The sequence below is a fragment of the Canis lupus genome, chromosome 9, assembly GCF_011100685.1.
Source record: "Canis lupus familiaris isolate Mischka breed German Shepherd chromosome 9, alternate assembly UU_Cfam_GSD_1.0, whole genome shotgun sequence".
Taxonomy (NCBI): Eukaryota; Metazoa; Chordata; class Mammalia; order Carnivora; family Canidae; genus Canis; species Canis lupus.
In genome coordinates this window covers 44183701-44196939 of record NC_049230.1, presented here as the reverse complement: position 1 = coordinate 44196939, position 13239 = coordinate 44183701, and the positions used below count along the sequence as shown (strand labels likewise).

The window sequence follows — 13239 nt, the reverse complement described above, 5'->3', positions numbered from 1 at the left end:
CTCCTTTCCAATGTTTATACCATGCCACCTTACACCTAGTGCTCTCTTCTCTTCCCGCACAACATAGCTCCACTTACAACTGGTTAGGATGATCTGTGTCTAGTTCCCAATTAGCTAGACATAATTCTGTTCAATCAGTATGGCTTACACATTCATCTCTGGGGAGGGATAGTTTGTGAAATTTTGCTTCCTATGGCTTGACATGTCCAGGTAGCTGAGGAGGACCGCAGCAACTCCTTTTTAAGGGGATTTCTAGTGTGATATATTTCAGCCATTCAGAACACAAAATGTACAGTTTTGTTAATTTCACTAACTATGCGGATGGAACTGGTTGGATTCCATAGGCTCTGCTCCTTAAAGAACAAAGTCCCAGAACCAGGAAATAAAAGATTGAAGGGCTGAAACTAATGTAACATTGTGTATCAACTATACTGAAAAAAAAAATTGAAGGGGACTACATACTTTTTCAATCCCAAATAAAAAGGAACAGTAGCAGAGCTTTACCTACAATCCATAAAACAAAAAAAGCTTTCAGATCCAATTTCACCCACTTCCCATACATACTTTTGGCCATCATCGATTTTACCAAGCAACTTAATGAAGATTTTCCTAAGCCTATGAAGTGCTGCTTCACTTCTTCGCATCCCTGAGCTGCTTCATGTGACCCTGATGCTACCGGTGGGCTATGGATTTCATACCTAAACCCAAGCATATGTCAGATCTGTCTTAAAGATTCTATGTATCTCGGTTCAGCGGTTTAGCGCCACCTTCAGCTCAGGGCCTGATTCTGGAGACCTGGGATCATGGAGACATGGGATCATGGCTCCCTGCATGGAGCCTGCTTCTCCTTCTGCCTGTGTCTCTGGCTCTCTCTCTCTCTCTTTCTCTCTCTCTCTGTGTGTGTGTGTGTCTCTCATGAATAAATAAATAAAATCTTTAAAAAAAAGATTCTGTGTATCTCAGCTGTTTTAAACTAAAAATTCCTAAACTCTTCCCTGTAATGAGTACTATGCCAACATAAGTTTGCTTGAGGAGTGATGATTTAAATGGTCACATCTTTTTAAATTATGTGATAGTTTGTACCCTTGTGTGAACTAACCGGTACTTCTTCACTGGTAGATTCATGAGATCAGTAACATCCTGGCCATCACTGTGGCCATCAGCTGGCACTGCGCACCAGGCCTCTGGTGGATACGCAGGGTGCAAGGAGCCTGGCTGAGGGTGAGGGCCAGAGTCCAGCATTAACTCTGCTCCCTGAACCCTGTGGTGTGGGGCTACAGGAAGCCGCCTCTGTCCAGAGAAAAAGATGTCCTTTCCTGGGTCATCGAAAGCATGTTATACACCAGTGGAGGTTCTAATGAAAGCTCATCATTTTCTCCCATTAGTATTATGATGATTTCTGTAATTAGTTGACAGATGCTTATAGTTCTTGAATATATCCTTAAGTTGTATTTATTTAAGTGATCTCTACACCCAACATGGGGCTCAAACTCATGACCCTGAGATCAAGAGTCACATTGTCCAACTGAGCCAGCCAGGTGCTCCCTGAATACATCACTTTTATCGGTATTTGAGAACAAATAAATTGGGAATTCCTTTCATGAGGAAAGTCAATGATACTATTCCAACTTACTAGTAAAGCCATTAAAATGCTAAATGTTTTAATATTAACGTTGAAATATTTTTGCAAAACTGTTAAAAGAATGTGTCTAACATCATATTTTCTTCCCAACAGCGTATTATTAGAGGCATTACTCCAGAAACTGCGACAGAAATTCCTTATGGGGACATCCATTTGAATGCCATATAACATGCTTCAGTGAGAGAAAGTGGCTTCCTAACAATCTCTTCCTCTGGTTCTGACAAGTCATGCCTCACCTTCACCCCTCTAAGTGAATGAGTTTCCAGCTACCCCTGACAATGGAAGGGCCTTCTCATGGAGAGATGGTCCCAGAAGACTATGGTGCCCAGACTCTTATGGCCTCCAATGACTTGTTTCTCTGAAATCTCTTGGACATATCACCATGTTAAATCTATGACATAGCTAAACTGGACTATTTTAGATGTGTGAGGCTGTGTATGGAGGTCATGAAAGCCACCATCTAATCAGGATTAGGTTTAGAATCAAGTTTGTAAAAGTCTCCTGCATCATTTCTTGTTATGATCATTGGTATCTGACATCCATTTGCTTCTAAAAGTTTCACTGTTCATAAATGCATAAACCATGTAGAAGAAAACAGGGACGCTGTTTTGCTAGCCATATATTTTCTGAGTAGCATAGAATTCTATAGCTGGAATCTACTAGAACCCTGTAACAACCCATGTGCTGCTGTGGAGTCAGGAAGATGTAGAAACTAAATGGAAATAATGTATACATGTGAGCCTGTGTATATGCTGTTGTTTCAGTGGATCCTTATCTCTATTCTAATACTTTGGGCCCATTACAAACTATGAATTTGCTCTGATTTTTCTTACATTAACAAATGTGTATGTATGTTATTATAAGGGTATAACTACTACAACATGCTCTGCCACCTTCTTTTCCAGTGACATTGCGTTAGCACACACCTTCCTTTATGGGCCAGTGTTTAGCATTTGCTGCACTTCATTGCTATCTTCCTGTCTCTGCCAGCTAAACATTCAGGATAATGTTCCACAGGCAAATATGGCCTATTTCATTAGGGATTGTGGCTTGGCCATAAACTGCTTTGTGGAAGGATACTGACAAATGCATCTTCAATGTTCAGTTGACTATCTGGTTTAAGCTCTGTTTCAAATGACTGGGTTTGGCTGCTCAGGTTACTCTGCTTTGGGAAGAAAGGTTAAATCCAATTCTTGCTTATAGGGCATAGGTTTGGCACCGTGACCTTAACCAAGATCACCCTCAATCCAGAAGTGATTGGAGACTCTAGCCTTAAGTGGAATTCCCCCAACCCTTCCTGGTTGGTCACCAGGATTGTGAGCCCTCCAGATAATATTCAGGATTGAGTTGAAACTAAGTAAGGCTAATTGGAAAAGGGTCAGTTAAGTGAATAATAACCTTGCATCCCACACAAAGCCTTTGATACAGATCGAGTAAATTTGACCTTTGGTGGCTTGTGACTTTCAAATGCATGAGTGAAGAATTTATCTTGTAGCATAAAATTCCTCACCAAAATCTTTTTTTTTTCCTCACCAAAATCTTAAAGGGGATAAAGCCTAGTCAATGATAAAAGGGACTCAGTCATCTAGCCCCATATAATTTCAGTCCTCTATATATATCGAATTTAATTCTAACAGCCTTATAGAAAGAAGACTCATATAGCAGAGGCTTGGTTTTATCCAATTATAGATCTTCCTCTCTTGGTTTCTTTCCCCAACAATCTGCCCCAGCCATTTCCTTGTATTTCCCCTATATCCTTCTATTTCTGATTCTTTGCTTCTCCCAGCAGGATATTTTCCTTATAGATATGTGCTGCTGAGAAGTTTCCCAAAATATTAGAGGAAAAGAAGAGGGGTTAAAAAAATGTCCCTCACTGACCTACCTTCATTATCTTCACTCTTTCATTCCTTCACGCTACCTTATTTTCATTCTCTTTTCTTCCTAGCACGCTGAAAGGAGAGGGGTTGTATAAGTGGCAGCGTGTTCAGTGGTAAATAGCTTTGCAAATTTTAAGAATTACTTTATAAAGATATTCGGATATGAATTCTTTCCATCCCACACACACTTACACATGCTCCAAAGATATCATTTCTTAAAAGCACTTTTTCAAAGGGAGTTAAAGTTTTGCCAAGACAGGTGTTGAGGGAATTATATAGGTGTTTTGAAAAGTTTTCAGACTTCGCTGGACTTAAAAAAAAAAAAAACAAAACCAAAATCTCTGTTCTGCACATTTTGCATTTACTTGATCCCTATTTATCAGTATTACTATGGATTTTTTTTAAAGGAAAACTTAGAAGTAGGTAGATGGACTTTAAAACAATCTTTTAAAGACCTTTTACACCTAATGTAGTATATACACAAAAGTAAAAAAAAATAAAAATGGAATTGAATTGTAAAGTTAAGTACTGAAGTGAATTTTTTTCTGTGATTTTATTAGTAAGAAATAGGCAAGACACAAGATAAAAGCATGGGGGCAATTCAACTGATTAAGATTGTTTCCTATATTGATAAGCAATGAAGCCAAAGAATTGATTTGCCTTCCAGAAAACTTACAACCCATTGAAAATTTATTACATTTGTGTGTAGAATGCATATGACTTGTAACCTAAATTCATTGCTCTGGCTGCCCCATCTGGAAATGGAGGCAAGAGCCTGACAAACACAAAGTAAAAATAATAGCTCCAAGATCAAACAGTGAAAATCAAATCAAATAATGAAATCTCACAATAGGGCAAAAAAAAAAAAAAAAAAAAAAAAGTTATTTAGTGAGCTGGCTCACTTCCTCATCTTTTTTTTTTTTTTTTTTAAAGATTTTATTTATTTATTCATGATAGTCACAGAGAGAGAGAGAGGCAGAGACACAAGCAGAGGGAGAAGCAGGCTCCATGCACCGGGAGCCCGATGTGGGATTCGATCCTGGGTCTCCAGGATCGTGCCCTGGGCCAAAGGCAGGCGCCAAACCGCTGCGCCACCCAGGGATCCCCCTCATCATCTTTTTATTAAGCTTGTTAATTTGATGACACCAATCTCAAAATTTAAGCTTAAATATGAATTTCCATTTAATTCATCCACCCCACCCCCAAGCCTGAAAAGGGAGATTACTCTCCTAGAAGTAGAATCATATTCTTTCTGATAAGTAGGAAGGAGTGACCTGATATGTTCCACCCGTTGTATTTGGGGTTTGGGGTTCACCATCAAAACAAAGCTTAAAACTATGGAATGCAATGACTTAACTGTGTGGTGTTCTTACACATATCTTAGTGCTTAGCTACAGAATCATACAATCCAAGCCTGGTTCCTTTCTTAGCACATCTCTACTCATAAATCAATAACTGGTGTTTAAAATACCAGAATTGTTCAGAATAGTTGTCTTCATTAAACACAGCAGTAACCAGAGGGTACTTTTCACCATACCCTTTCTTCATTCTTTTTTTTTTTTTTTTTTTTTTGGTCAGGATGGTGGGAAAGAAAAGCAGTAGGTTCCTCAGAGAGACTATGTCATAACCTGTCATCCCATAAGTAATGTAATAAAAACAAAATAGTCCTATGCTATGTGGGAAGAGTTATATACTTTAAAGTCATCCTGGAGCTCATGCATCATTTAAAATAAAAGGTGAGTTACACAAAATGCTCTTCACTAGAAGTCGAGCTTATGTTAGAGAAGTTTATAAATCCAAATATGGGAAAAGAAATGTAACCACAGAGATTGTCTCTAAACTGCAGAAAGCTGTTCTGGCCCATTTGAAACATTCTGCTTTTTGAAATTTTTTTTCAATATCAGAGATAAGTAAATTATCTTATTAAAATTCAGTGTGATTAGTTCCATGGATGGAAATCTCTAATTTTTTTTCTTACTTTCCTTTCATTGCTTAAATCTTTAAATTTTTATAATAGAACAATATTTTGAAGTTCAGATAACCACATTATAGGCAGAGCAAACTTGTGATCTAGCTTATTTCTATGCTCTTCTTGGGATCTGGAAATTTCTAAACAAAGGTGAGGTTATTTTCTCTGCTAGAATGAAATAATATTCCTAATTGGTTTAATGGAATTAAATTAAATTAAATTAATTAATTAAATTTAATTTAATTCCATTAACCTTAATGGAAAAGATAAACATTTTAAGATGGAATCTTAAATATGTCCTTCTGTTTTATTAATTGAGATCTAAATTGTTTCTAAATTGGGTGTTTCAGAACAACTCATCTTTTCAAGTTTTTTTTTTAAGATTTTATTTATTTATTCATGAAAAAAACAGAGAGGCAGAGACATAGGCAGAGAGAGAAGGAAGCTCCATGCAGGGAGCCCAATGTGGGACTTGATCCCAGGACTCCAGGATCACACCCTGGGCCAAAGGCAGGCGCTCAACCGCTGAGCCATCCAGGCGTCCCTCAAGAAAAGTTTTGTTTTTTTTTTTTTTTAATGATTCACAATATATTTCAGTTGGAATTTCAGATGGTATTTCTCTTACCAATACATCACAATATCCAGGCCAAATTACTCAACTAAATTATCATTTATTATTAAAGATCATTTATTAAAGATCATTTATTTCTAACAGTTTGTAAACACTGACAGCCCAAACAACAAATATTTGGGGAGGAGGAGTATTCCATCTTTATGCTAAAATACTATAACCAAATAAGAACATTTTCTGTTTTTTGTTTTTTTTTTTAAGCTATTTTGGGGGCACCTGGCTGGCTTAGTCAGTAGAGCATGCAACTCTTGATCTGAGGGTTTTGAGCTCAAGCCCCATGTTGGGTATAAAGATTACCTAAGAATAAAATCTTAGGATCCCTGGGTGGCGCAGCGGTTTGGCGCCTGCCTTTGGCCCAGGGCCAGGATCGAATCCCACGTCGGGCTCCCGGTGCATGGAGCCTGCTTCTCCCTCTGCCTGTGTCTCTGCCTCTCTCTCTCTCTCTCTGTGTGACTACCATAAATAAATAAAAATTTTAAAAAAAATTAAAAAAAAAAGAATAAAATCTTAAAAAGAAAAAAAAGCTATTTTGAAAGATAATTCTTATTCAAACTCTAATACTAGAAGTACACTTTAAGAAAACTTGGTATGAAATATGAAATATGAAAAATACATATTTTAAAAGATAAAATTAGGGACTTGCAGTTATTTCTCCAATGGCATTTAAAATAGGATTTGATTGGGGCACCTTGGTGGCTCAGGGAGTTGAGTGCCCCACTCTTGATTTCGGCTTAGGTCGTGGTCTCAGGGTAATGAGATGGAGCCCTGAGTTGAGCCCTGCCCACAGTGGGGAGTCTGCTTGGGATTTTCTCTCTCCCTCTGTCCCTTCCTGAGTCACACACTCTGTCTCAAATAAATAAACATTTAAAACAAAATAAAATAGGGTTTGATTTACAAACAATTTTTCAGGATACTTTATGAGTTGGACATATCAATAAGGTGCTTCAAGTTCTGGGTTATGGTTAATTGAATTATATAAATGGTATTTCTTTCCCCTCATCTTTACTTTCTTCTTCCACATTACCTACAGCTAAAATTAAGTAAATTCCTTCTTCTATTCACTTCTGTCAACAGTGGGAATATGGAATTTCTCAGTTATTTTTTACATGAAACAATTATTTTTAAACTTTAGTGGCAGAACTAAACTATGTTTTATTTGTATAAAAGTAGAATCCCCTCTTTAAGATGCATAGCATGCCCTTGTATTCATTTATGCAGTTTAGTCATAAATGGTCTGAATTAGAGGAGAAGTCTTGGCAAATGTTGTGAACTATAACTGTAATAGCTCTTAACAGCCTGATATATAGCTTTCTTCTGTCTCATGATAAAAACAAAACTCCCAAACTCTCAAGGTTAAGATAAAAATCTTAATTGTATATTATCAAAACATTTACACAATTCCCAAACACTGCATATCATTTACAAATATTTAGTATCAAAACTACCTAGAATGAGAAATATTAAATTTCAGGAAAGCTAAATTATTACAAGTCCTTGTAATTTGTGTAAAATTTTAAAACTAAAGTTTTAATGTATTTTCACACATATTATCTCACATGATCATCAGAGCTCTGGGTGACAACAGTTGTTATTTCCCTAGTGTTGCTGATGAGGAGCCTGAAGCCCAAAGAAGTCAATTACTTCTCTCAAGTTCACAGCTGAAAAGTTGCAGGACAGGACTTACACCTTGGTTTTCTGATTCCAGGCCAAAGGTTATTTGCATGCTGTCTTTAAAATCATCATCCATAGAAGCCTAAATACACAGATCCTAATTTCAAAAATGAAAATCATGTGTGATGAATTTTCAACAAATAAGGACATTCTCCTACATAGTCAAAATAGAACCATCAAAAGCAGGAAAGTGACATTGATGCATCACTGCCATTTAATCTCAGACCCCGTTCGATGACGTACTTTTAGCAAAAGGATCCAGTCCAGAATCACACTTTTCATTTAGTTTCAGGTCTCTTTTGCCTTCTTCATGCCAGAACAGATTTCCAGTCTTCCCTTGATTTTCATGACCTTGATACTTTCGGAGATTACAAGTCAGATATTTGGCAGAATGTCCCTCAGTTTGTTTCATTTGATGATAGATTCCACATGATTAGATTCAGGTTAAGTATTTTTGGCAAATATTGTGGAAATGATGCCGTGTTCCTGTATCTGGTGGAGCACAATTTGATTTGTCCCATATTGGTGTTAACTTCAATCACCCAAATAAGGTTGTGTCTGCCAGGCTTTCCACTGTAAATTTTTTCTTTTTGTAATTAATTAGTATTTTGTAGGGAGTGTTATTCTGAGACTGTGCAAATATTCCTTTCCTCCTCTTTTATTCATTTATTTTGTTTTATGGATTCCTATTTTGTTCAGTGGGCTGTAATCATTAATTTTGATGCTCAAATGATCCCTTATTTAGCCAGTGAGAGTCCTGGCAATATCGTTTCTGTCCCTTTGGCATGTCCTCATCATTTAGAACACTTCCTTCCTTTCTGGAATAAGATGTTCCAGGATCATCTTGTACTTTCCCTGTGACAGCCTTTCCTTCAAGAAGCCCTGGTTCATTTTAGTGAAGAATGTATTTAGAAACCAAGGTCTAGGGGGTAGATATGATCATAGTGGGTTGTCCCTGATTCCAAGTCTCTCATTGGACAGAACAAAAGCATGTGTGTGCATGTGCATATTTGTGCGCACACACACAGGCATCCATAATTATTTCTCGATCTCTACTGTGAAAACTGAGTTCATAGCAGTTATCTCCAGTTCTAATCCAACGCTGTAACAGTCTCTCTCAATTTTTTTCTCTTTATGACTCCTTTAGGACAATGAGAAACCTGGCTCCCATTATCCTGAATATATTTACTTATTTGATTGGTGTCCCTGAATGTAAGCAATATTCTACTGCTCCTCTCCTTATCCCAATCAGGTTCTGACACCTCACACTGGGATTGTGCACTGAACGAATGCCCTTCTCACCTTGCTCAGGCTGACCACTCATGCTGGGCAGTCACCGCTGACACTCATGCTATGGATGCCTTTTTTTTTTTTTTTTAAGATTTTGTTTATTTATTCATGACGGGTAAGCGGGGGAGGCAGAGACAGGCAGAGGGAGAAGCAGGTTCCATGCAGGGAGCATGACATGGGACTCGATCCTGGGTCTCCAGGATCACACCCCGGGCTGAAGGCGGCACTAAACCAACCGCTGGGCCACTGGGGCTGCCCTATGGATGCCTTCTTGACCACACCTGGAATCGACCTCTTGCATGGACCTCCTCTCTTCATAATTACTCTGCGCCCCCCCACCAACCCTCATTTGGGTTGACACAAAGTGTAGGCTGCTCCTACATAAGTTCTTCACTGTGTTTTAGTGACACCCAGCTCTGGGCCATGACAGCTTTTATCCTGCACACTTAATGAACTGAATTGCTAGGGAAAGGATAATCAAAAGGGGAGAGGATCAGTTTACATTCATAGTTATAATTATAACCTTAAAAAAACATCATATTTTCTTAAGGGGCCAAGCAAGGAAGGGGATTAGTGTATAATGAAGTGGGCAGAGCTTGGACAAAGAAAGCAACTTCCAAGGGAGAAACTTAAGCATATGTCTAAATTCTTTTTCCCAATCCACAACCTTGCCTGATAATAAACTATTATTTCTTCTTTTAGGCTTTGTCTTCTTAACACAATGAACAAGAATCTAACACATGACACATAGCCCTCAATTTGATAAATGTATGAAAATATGTCATATTTCATGTCATTCATTTGGCCTCGTTCCTTCCATTGTGTGACTGTCATCTATTTCTCCAAAAGCAAAAAAATTCCCTGCACCAATGCAAAGTACAACCAGACAGGATTGAGAAGATAAGGGCTCAAGTCCTTTCCCAGCAACTACCAAACTAAGTAACCTTAGTCACTCAACTTCACTGGCCCCATCTCCTTATGAGTAGTAACAATATTACTAATATTTATTGTGTGCTTACTAATGTTGGACACAGCATTGCATGCACTGTTTCAAGCAATTCTCACATCAATCTTATGAAAGACACCACTGTTTTTTATTTTTTTTAAGTAATCTCTGTACCCCACGTGGTGCTCAGACTCAGAACCCTGAGATTAAGAGCTGCATGCTCCATTGACTGAGCCAGCCAGGTGCCCCAAAGACACACTTTTATTACTCCCATTTTACAAATGAGACCGAAGCTTAGAGAACTTAATTTGTCCGAGGTTATGCAGGTAGTAACTAGTGGACCCTAGACCTCCAAGTTTCAGCTCTTAAACATGATGTCATAGGCATGCCTGGGTGGCTCAGCGGTTGAGTGCCTTCAGCTCAGGGCGTGACCCCGGATTCCCAGGATTGAATCCCACATCGGGCTCCCTGAAAGGAGCCTGCTTCTTCTCCCTCTGCCTAGGTCTCTGTCTCTCTCTCTTAATCTGTGTCTCTCATGAATAAATAAAATCTTTTTTAAAAAAGACTTAAATATGATGTCATAGTGTATTAAAAACATTTTAAATTGGAAGGGCTACATTAGATGATGTCTAAGGTCATTCCAGTTTTAAAATTCTAATTTTAAGAAATGTTTATGGGATATTAAGATAAAAGAAACAAAAACTTTGCATTATAGTAGGCACTGGGCATACAAAGTTGACATTGGATCTTTGCCCTCCAACAACTAACACACTATCATAATGCACAGAATACAAAGGAAACAGGTGTTGCTAAAACAAAGAGGAGTATTAGGAGTGGCTCTCTGAACACTTTAGTTCAGTTTTAAAAATAAGGAGTTGGATAGAAACATAGGTGGTGTTCTAAGCAAAGCAACCAGTATATATGAGCATGGTTATCATGAAACAGCACTACTATTTTATGTGATTGGAGTGAGAATCAACAAAGGGAGAGAGAAGGAAAATGAAAACATTTTGAGTTATTTATGTATTGTTGAAAATGGAGTCAGAGGAACAGCCACTTATCAATTCATAAAATTTCTTTAAGGTATATTATTTTGGACTTTATTTATTTATTTATTTATAAAACAATTTTATTTATTTATTCATAAGAGACACACACAGAGGCAGAGGCACAGGCAGAGGGAGAAGCAGGCTCCATGCAGGGAGCCCGATGTGGGACTCGATCCCGGGACTCCAGGATCATGCCCTGGGCCGAAGGCAGGTGCTAAACTGCTGAGCCACCCAGGGATCCCCAGGATCTTATTTATTTTTAAAAAGATTTATTTTTTTTGAGAGAGAGGGAGAGAGAGAGGAGGGGGGCAGAGGTAGAGAACCCCTAAGCAGATTCCCTGGTGGGCATAGAACCTGACGCAGGGCTCAATGAGATCATGACCTGAGCCAAAACCAAGAATTGGGACGTCTAACCAACTGAGCCGTCTAGGTGCCCTCTGGATCTCATATATTTAAAAGAATATCCATCTAGGGGCACCTGGGTGGTTCAGTCAGTTAAGCATCTGCCTTCAGCTCAGATCATGATCCCGGGGTCCTGGGATTGAGCCCATGTCAGGCTCTCTGCTCAACACGGAGTCTGCTTCTTCCTCTCCCCAGTAAATAAATAAAATCTTAAAAAGCCACATATCTAGGGTGCCTGGGTGGCTCAGTGGTTGAACATCTGCCTTCGGTTCATGATCCTAGGGTCCTGGGATCAACTCCATATCAGGCTCCCCGCAGGGAGCCTCCTTTTTCCCTCTGCTTATGTCTCTGCCTGTGTCTCTCACAAATTAATTTCTTTTTAAAAAAGGCAAACTGTCCCATCTATCAATAAATTTAATGAATTACTTATTGATAGTAATTGTATGAGTTTCAAATTCATACAATTTCAAATCATACATTATCAAATACTGCTGCCCTGTGCACAAGCTAAATAATCAATATTTCTATAGATTCTTCCTGTAGAAATGACTAAAATTAACCAGGATGGCTAACAGTTTCTTTGACTCATAAATTAGAAATTTTAAGATTACAAAAATGTTGTGAGATGTATTATCCATACAGAATAACTACCATCCAAGTCAAGAAATAGAATATTGCCAGCATCTAGAAGCCTGTGTGTACCTCTCCTGCATCATGAGTCTTGACTTTAACAATCATTTCCTTGCTTTTTTCTTTTATTATCTACCCACGGTATTTCTATACCATACCATTTTGCTTGTTTTAAAAATAACTATGCAAGTTACTTTATGTTACTTACAATACTGTGAAATTCATCCCAATTGTGTGTAGGTCTTATTGTGCAAATATATATACCAGATTTATTTACTATTGATAGACACTCTAGGTTGTTTCTGGTTTGATGAAAAACACTTATTATGAAAATTCCTGGTGCATCTGTGGAAAAAAACAAGTTACAGAAAACGCGCAGCATTACCACATTGTTTTCAAAGAAAGTTCTACAAGTTCATTTGCCACTGGTAGCATATACGACTTTTTATTGCTCTCCACGCCCTCAACAACACTTGGTATTATATCTAAACATTTTTGCTGTTCTCAGTGGATGTTCAATGGTATTCATTGTGGTTTTTACTTAAACAAATTTTCACTCACTGGTGAGTCTGATGGCCAGATGGAAAAAAAATCTTAATCCCCATATATTACGCTACATAAAAAATTCATTCTGGGTACCTGGTTAATCAAATTGTGAAAAGCGGACATTATGTAGAAGTAAAAGCATTATGCTTCTAGAAGAGTGTTGCCCAGAACTTTCTACAATGGTAGAAATGTTCTATAATAATCTGCACTTTCCTATATGGTAGCCACTAGATACATGTGGCTATTGAGCTCTTCAAACATCTAGTGTAACTGAGGAAGTAAACTTTTAAATTTTATTTAACTTTCGACTAAGCTAAACTTTATGGCAATTAAAGATTTCTATTCATTAATAGATACCAGTATGAGAGTGAAGAGGCAAGCCATTGAAGGGGAGAAGTTACAAGTTACTTACAAGGACAATTCCTACTCAGAATATATAAAGAATAGGGTGCTTAGGTAGCAAAGGAGGTTAAATGTCCAACATTTGATTTTGGCTCAGGTGGTGATCTTGGGGTTGTGAGATTGAGCCCTGCGTTGGACTCTGTATTGGGTGTCGAGCCTGCTTGGGATTCTCTCTCCCTCTGCC

The 13239-nt window shown here is 38.1% G+C and overlaps 1 protein-coding gene and 1 long non-coding RNA gene across 3 annotated transcripts in view; one reads left to right on the top strand and one right to left on the bottom strand.

Moving 5' to 3' along the window:
• Nucleotides 1–2519, top strand: part of SLC6A4 (solute carrier family 6 member 4) — a 22754-nt gene extending 20235 nt beyond the window's left edge. Inside the window, 1 exon segment of the mRNA NM_001110771.1 lies at nucleotides 1736–2519. Within this exon segment, the coding sequence (NP_001104241.1) occupies nucleotides 1736–1810 (75 nt within the window). The 3' untranslated portion in view covers nucleotides 1811–2519.
• LOC111097451 overlaps nucleotides 1–13239 on the bottom strand; it is a 19508-nt gene extending 6269 nt beyond the window's left edge. For both annotated transcript variants that reach the window (XR_005364738.1, XR_005364737.1), the window contains exons 1-2: nucleotides 12316–13239; nucleotides 3525–3591 (exon numbers count right to left, since the gene is read on the bottom strand). This is a non-coding gene — a long non-coding RNA (uncharacterized LOC111097451). The remainder of the gene's footprint in view (nucleotides 1–3524; nucleotides 3592–12315) is intronic.